Here is a 7,924-nt window from a genome sequence, read left to right as displayed (position 1 = left end):
AGTAAAAATTCTGTTTTCTTCAAACAGCGGGATCTTAAGCGAACCGGGATCGTAAGCGGTGGGATCTTAGGCGGAGACTACTGTATAACAATTTGAAAGAAACCACAATCTATAACGAACATTGACGTTTAGTTGTAATATCTCACAAGTTTGTTCGATGTATCCACATAGATGTAGTTATTTTCGGGAGAGCACAGCGCGCTAAAAATTGCTCTCGTCTGCGAGTCTGTGATATGACACTATACGAGGGGGGTTCAAGAAGTCTTTGGTCTAAATATGAAAGAATAAAGATAGAGCTTTGCAACTTGGCACACATACTTTTATTTCTCTACATAGTCACCAAGCAGAGTAACACATTTCTGTTACCTCTATTTGACTTTCGAAAGTCATTCAGAAAAAATAACCCAGAATGGGCCCCTAACCAGTCTTCAACACCTTCAACGGCGTCCTCACTGTCATGGAAACGACCTCCTTTGAGGGATTTTAAAGATTAGGAAACAAAAAACAAAAAAACCGTCTGAGTGTACTAGGTATGGAGAATAAGCTGGGTGTGGCAGGATTTCAAAGCCGCACTGTTCTGCTATCTGGACTGCGTGTTGTGGGCTGTGCGCAGGGGCATTGTCACGCAGAAGGAGGACCCCACTACGGAGTTTTTGTAGTTTTTTTCTCAACAATTCGGACCGCAACTTTATCAACAAACCCGAGTAGTAGTCTCCTGTGACTGTTTTTCCACTTTACAGGTATTCAGTCATAACGATTTCTTCTCTGTCCTAGAAACACGACAGTTTTACCTTTCCACTGGACGGTGTTACCTTTGCCTTCTTTGGTGATGGAGAAGAAGGGGTATTCCATTGAATGGAGGACATTTTGTTTTCTGGATCAAAATGACAAATCCATGTTTCATCCAAAGTTGCCATGTTTTGAAAGAAAGTTGTGTCATTGGACTCAATTCGAAGGAGAGTTTTGCAGGACGCAACCCTCAGCTTCTTTTGTTCACTTGTCAAAAGGCGGGGTACCCAGCGCGCAGACACCTTATTCATGTTAAGATGGTCATGGACAATCGTTTCAGTTGACCCTACACTGATTCTCGTTTCACTTGAGAGCTATTTAACAGTTATACGTTGGTCTTGTAGAACCTGTTTCTTCACTATGGATACATTCTCTTCAGTTACCACAAAGGATGGGCGTCCTTCACGATCTTCATCCATCATCGACCTGAATCCAGATTTGAATTTTCTGACCCAGTATGTCACAGTATTATTACGAGGACAGTTGTCACCATAAACTTGGACCATTTCTTGAAAAATGTCGGTAGGGGATTCTGCTTGCAAGTGTAAAAACTTTATAATTGAGCGATGTTTAACAGGCTCCATGGCACAGCTTCGACAAAGAAAAACAAACGCTTTTGTGCATAGTTTCATTGAACACGCCGACTATTGCCTAATTATTTTCGGATTTTCTTGAAAATTTGCATGGTGTGTTCCAAAGAAATTATCAAAGGGCTTGCGAAATTTCATTACTCTACAATGATTCCTTCAAACCTAGACCAAAGACCTATTGAACCCCCCTTGTATAGCACTACCAATGTCGTTGATATTTCTTTTACTGGCTATTTGTTGGATAAGTGGTTGGTATTCTGACAGCGAGGTTATTCGCAGTAAGGAGTAGAAGTCTGATAAGATAAGATAAGATAAGATAAGATAAGATAGTACTTTATTATCCCAGAGGGAAATTTTCCTTGGCTGTACAGGACCATAAAAACCTATGCAGTTATACATTAAAAAATCTAAATTATATATTTTACTCGCATTAAAATTAACATGAAAGGAGACGTAAAGCAGACAAAATGTACATTTACATCAAATGCATCATTCAACCACATGCAGGAATTTAAATACTAGACCTTTGGAGTTATATACAGATACATACCCTAAGAGCAACACACATCTATGCTCATTCTGACAAAAGCCTTATGCTAGAGGGTAAAAAACTTCTTTTATATCTTTCTTTCTTTGTTTTAGGATGTACATATCTGCCGCTGCGTGATCTTACAATTTGTGTGAAAAAGGGGTGTGATGGGTCGTTTATAATGCTTTTTATCTTTTTTATTTGTTTGCAGTTATACATTTCATCCATTCTTATAAAATCATATCCAGAGATCTTGCTGAATATTCTTTTAATCTCTTCTTGTACAGAAAAGTCCAGACTCCATCTCTTCTTTTACGGGCTTCCCCTGTGATGTATTCCAGTAGCATTTCCTTCACAAATGTTATTTCTCCTTATATGGCCGCAGTAATCTGTTTTTCTTAATGGTTCTGTCAAATTGTTCTTGATCTTTCACCTTACAATTCCCACCCCAGCAGCAAACACAAAATAATAGCACACTTTCAATCATATAATGGTAAAAAAAAAGGGACATAATCTTATGGTCAACACGGAAACTTCTTTATTTCCTTAAAAGAAACATTCTTTGATTTACTTTTTTATGCACAAGAGCAGCGTGGGGATGCCAGTCAAGTTTGTGGTCGATTGTTACACCAAGATACTTGTAAGAGCTTACCACCTCCACCTCTTGATCTTTAATAAATAGCGGTTGCAATTGGTCTTTTTATACTCTAAAGTCTATTATTAATTCCCTTGTCTTTTTTACGTTTAGTATAAGGAAGTGGTTATCACACCAATTTGTAAATAGATTCACAACGTCCCTGTATCATTCTCATTTGTTGTTATAAGGCCTTGTACAGTGGAATCATCCGCAAATTTTATCAGTTGGATGTTTTTGTTATCAAAAGTACAGTCGTTGGTGTAGAGCGTAAACAAGACAGGGGAGATTACACAGAATTGGGGAGCACCGGTGTTCGTGAATATCATGTCGGATTTTACACCATTTAATTTTACATATTGAGGTCGATTGGTTAAAAACTCAAGAATCCAAGCTATAATGTTCTTGTTTATGTTCATATTAATTAATTTTGAAACCATTATGTGCGGTTGGATTGTGTTGAATGCGGATGAAAAATCAACCAAAAGTATCCTGCAGTAATTTCTTGGTGTGTCTATGTGTTTGTAGATGTTATCTAAGAACACGAGAATGGCATCCTCCACGCCCCTCTTGGCACGATAGGCAAATTGTATGTTATCCTGTATGTCTTCTGTTGATTTTCTCAGTTCTTTCAAAACACGTTTTTCTAAACATTTCTTGAGGACTGTTGTTAAAGCCACAGGTCTTAGGTCGTTCACATTTTGTATTCATTGTTTCTTTGGGACAGGAATTATTTCAGAGCATTTCCATGAAAGTGGTATTATTCGCTCTTTCAAAGACATATTGAAAATATCAGTATAAATGGGAGATAACTGAGTAGACCACATTTTAATAATTTTACTTTTTACTCCATCGGGTCCACTCGCTTTGTGACTGCCATGTTACTAGTAGCATACAATACCCAACTTGAGAGAATGCCCCTTTCGGGGCATAGCCTTCCCGACCCTCTCTGAAAGAAACAATATTCTTTTAATCTCTTCTTGTACAGAAAAGTCCAGACTCCATCTCTTCTTTTACGGGCTTCCCCTGTGATGTATTCCAGTAGCATTTCCTTCACAAATGTTATTTCTCCTTATATGGCCGCAGTGATCTGTTTTTCTTTTACTGGTTGAGTCAAGGAACAGGACGACCTTTACTTCTTTTGGGGGGGTTTTCTCCAGAATTGAGACAATAGTTCTCTTCTGAGACCAAGGCACCTTTAGTAGTTTGTTGGGTATAAAACCCAAATGATTTTTATCGCTTTTCCTTCATGGACTTCCATGATTCATACCCGTAGATGGCAATAGAGAGTGCCTACACGCATTTCCGTATGTCCATACTGACAAAGAATCTTCAGTTCTTTTAACTTTTGCATTTCTGTTTCAAAACGTCTACATATTTCTCTGGTGAAATCTCCGTCACTTGTGGTTATACAAATGGTGCGGCCTCATCCTGCGATGTATTTGCACGGTGGTTCAATATCTGCACTTTTACACACAGAGCTTCGTGTGTGTCAAACAACGCAACTTTCTAATTCACAGTCTAACGAACTGCCCCACCAACTTCCTCAATGAAGTGCAGATTGCTGTCTTAATCACTCTAGGATTCATGGACTTTAAAAAATCTAATTGAACGAACTCCATTACTTAAAAATGGACTAGTTGACTAAGCCCTTAATACATGTATAACAAACATTAAATGACTGTCAAGTATAGCCACTATAAAGAAATAATGACCTAAGCAGACAACAGACATACAGACTTAATTTAAATGATTAATTTACGAAATATAAATTCCCATTCTTAAGTTATGACTAATAACGAAAGATCATTTAATTAATTCAATTTGTGACGCATCAACTTAAAAGACAACAACGAACAAACAAAAACAACAAGAAACAAATACAGGGTCAATGGACTAACAAAATGACTGACAAAATTGCAAGTTAATTGATTTAATGAGTCAGTCGTGTATTGACTGGCAACAGTATTTCCAAAGGGACACATTAAATAACTTAATAAACAGCAACTTAATGTATTAATTTCATAGCTACATCAATGTATAGATATCAAATTGAATAAAGAAGTAAATTTGGCCAAGAGTTAATTCGGAAGTGAAATAATGAGACAAAGGGACTGAAAGTTAGATTGACAATAAATTGAGCGTGACACATGAAATACCTTGTGTGAGAGTCCAAGACAGTGCGGCTAGAAGCCCAAGAGTGAGCAACGCTGGTAATCGCATCATGTTGGTGAACTCTCACTGTGGTGCACGAATAGATCTGAAATGTCAGCACTTCAAGGGAGAGGTAAGGGGATTGGGTGAGGAAGGGGTGGGGTGGGGGGGGAGACATGAACATGAGCATAACGTTTATAAAGGGGTATGAGGAAACTCAAAACTACTACGCCAATGCTTATCTTAAAGAGAGGGACACTGTTTCATTTCAGCAATATTTCGGTTCACATTCATAACTTCCTCGTGCCCACATTATCATCGCTAATGCTCACTTTTCTCTTGACCTATTGCAGCGCAAATTTAGACATAATTTGAAATGCTCAAGACCATCAGGAATATTTTTTGTCCTGCGAAAATCGAACCCGAGGGGTACCTGATTGCTCGATTTCACTCAAGCGCTCACAGTAACTTCTATTCGCTGCACTCTTTTTCCGTACTAGATCTAACGCCCCAAAGTTGTGTCTAAAATGTCAATGTCTATATGCCTTCTATACGATAAAGTTGAATTTTCAGGTCAGTAATCTTATGATAATCCATAACAGATCAAAGGAATTCGCCGGTTTGAATAAAATGTTCAGCGTGAAGATAAAAACACATGAAAATATTGCTGTCAATCAAAATATAAAAATGCGTGACAAAGTCAGGGCATACAAGTCACTTTTTGAGAAAGTTGCAGAAATTGTGACCACAAGAAAGTGAACGGTCTATGGAGCAGAAGGGGGCCAGCCGATATTGTTATCACTGTTCCTTAGATTTTTCATATAATCAGAAGAAAAAAATCATTCCCCTCTTGTGGGGGCTCTCTCGGTCTGAGGGTACTGTGTTCGCATCTCGTTCAATAGATCCCGGGTTCAAAACCTGACCCCCCCCCCTACTCCCTCACCAATCTCCGCCCTCCCACCTCTTTCCTTTACTCCCGACTCGTTCTACAAGTACTGCTTCTCTTAGCTCCTTCTTACTGCTCTCTTTCAGCCACTCTCCTGATCTTAGGGTAGGTAAAGTCGAACACCTAGCCTTCTCGCATAAGGGCGAAAAAAACTTGACGTCCCGTGTGCAAGTTGCGCTCGTGAAAGATCCCTTGTTGGTCATAAAATCGATATAAATAGTCTTCAGACGCCATCCGGGCAAAATTCCAAATTGGAAATTTCTCTAGTCATATAAAAACATATAGATTACATTTGAAATCGTAACGTGCCTGTCTGAAGGTAAGGAGCCTTACTAAGTAGACTTTAAACTTCACAGTTCCCAGTCGAACCGATCGTAGGCAGACTTTGGCGTTCATGGTACCCCACTCTTTCTTGTTGTCTGTCATTCTGTTCAGCTCATGTTTTCTCGTTGTGTTGTTTGTCGCAAAGTTGCTCAGGCTATTTCTGGGTTTGTTGTTCTCTGTCTTTTTCAGCCCTTCTGTCCATACAGCTTCAGTTTCTCAAGTCATTTTGACCTGTTTATGTGGTCCACAAATCTCATTGCCTCTTTCTGGTGGTTCTTTTCATAAGCGTTTCACAACCTGCCTTTTGGAGCACTTCTCTGTTTGTTTTCCCCTCTGTCCATAAGAGTCTGAGTATTCTCCTTAAACACCACACTTCGGCGGCTTCCAGTCTCCTTTCCGTGTCCTTCTTTAGAGTCCAGCTCTCGCACTCATACAATAAGATTGGCCACACGTTGGCTACGCTTTCCTGGCTATTATCTTTGTGTTCATTGCTATATTTCTGTTTGAAAGAGGAGGTTTTGTCTTGTTGAAAGTCTTTTTATAGATATTTAATTCATGTTTTTAATCTCTGCATCACAGTGTTCATCTGATAAAATTGTGCAACCAACCAAGGTAGACCTGTTTTATTCTATCGTTCTTTAGACGCAATGTTGCATTCTGCGTGCAGGCTCTTTTAGAGGTCACCATGCATTTCGTGTTCTTGGCATTCAGTTGCAGCCCCTTCTCTTCGCTTATCTATGTCAGTCAAGTTCGGATTCAGCTATCATTACAATCGTCGGCATACATTAGGTTTTTCATATTGTGGCCGCCTAGATCTACCCTCACTCCTTATATTATATCGCTGATGTTATACATGTAATAATAGATAGCATTTGTATAGCGCAAATCCCCGCACAACAGCAAGATATATGCGCTTCATAATTTATTACCCCAGCAGACCTGAGAGCATTCTGAAGCAAACTAAACTTCCTGGGAAGCATACAGTGCAAGCAGCCATTTATAGGCGCTGAAACACTAAAATACTGACAAGATCTTTCGTTGTCCATAGCTGGGTACCCATTTCCACCTGGGTGAAGAGAGGAAAATTCGTGTAATGTGCCTTTCCCAAGGACATAACGTCGGGCCCGTGTATAATTTTGCTGTATAAATCAAAGAGATCCGGAGATAACACATCCTTATAAATCGCACTCCTCTCCTGATTGTCCTGTATTCGCAGAGCTCGTTCTCGACCCTGATAGCTGCCTACTGTTCCCAGTAACGATTATTAGAGATTCTTAGGTCTTTTCCATCTACTTTCAGATCTGTCAAGATGTTGAAAAGTTCTTCCTACAAAGTGTATGTTATATTTCATAGATTGCAGCTAGAGGTGGGCCGTTTAGTCTTTTAGAATTATCAGATTATCTAGACCAGCAGAAGCCTGGCTCAGACGTCTTTGCCTCGTCTGCGGTAGACAAGGGGGCTGGGAGCGGATTACTGTTTTTGTCACAACAAACAGGACCCGGCAAATCCCACACTGCATAAAACAAAACAAAGGAGTTCTGAACTGTTTGCTGGTGTGCATTTATTAACGCCTTTACTTATCCCCTCCATCCCCCCTCCCACCCTCCTCGGTTCCGACCCAGTAGGATGAGGGTATCAATTGTCACATGCCGGTGCACATTACACGTTACACGGAGAAGTCACAACCGTGCTCCTCACATCGCGCGCCATGTCTGAATATTATGGACCTACAACTATTCTTTAAATAGTAGCCCGTAAAGACCAGATGCTTGTGACCATGAACTGTTAACCTCCAACCTAATCTCTTACTTGTTGTTGCTGTTTTTGTTGTGTTGCTGCTGCTGCTGCTGCTGCTGCTATTGTTGTTGTTGTTGTTGTTGTTGTTGTTGTTTTTGTTGCTGTTGTTAGTAGTAGTAGTAGTAGTAGTAGTAGTAGTAGTAGTAGTAGTAGTAGTAGTA

The 7,924-nt window shown here is 39.7% G+C and overlaps 1 protein-coding gene across 1 annotated transcript in view; it reads right to left on the bottom strand.

Annotated features, from left to right (window-relative positions):
* The window catches only part of LOC101853970 (putative GPI-anchored protein pfl2), a gene marked incomplete in the record, with an annotated part of 26,033 nt that overhangs the window by 13,745 nt on the left and 4,364 nt on the right, over positions 1 to 7,924 (bottom strand). The window contains 1 exon segment of the mRNA XM_013088235.2: positions 4,702 to 4,816. Within this exon segment, the coding sequence (XP_012943689.1) occupies positions 4,702 to 4,768 (67 nt within the window).

The sequence above is a fragment of the Aplysia californica genome, unplaced genomic scaffold (genome assembly GCF_000002075.1).
Source record: "Aplysia californica isolate F4 #8 unplaced genomic scaffold, AplCal3.0 scaffold00708, whole genome shotgun sequence".
Taxonomy (NCBI): domain Eukaryota; kingdom Metazoa; phylum Mollusca; class Gastropoda; order Aplysiida; family Aplysiidae; genus Aplysia; species Aplysia californica.
Note: the sequence above shows the minus strand (reverse complement) of the source record. Positions and strands in the feature narration are given on the sequence as shown.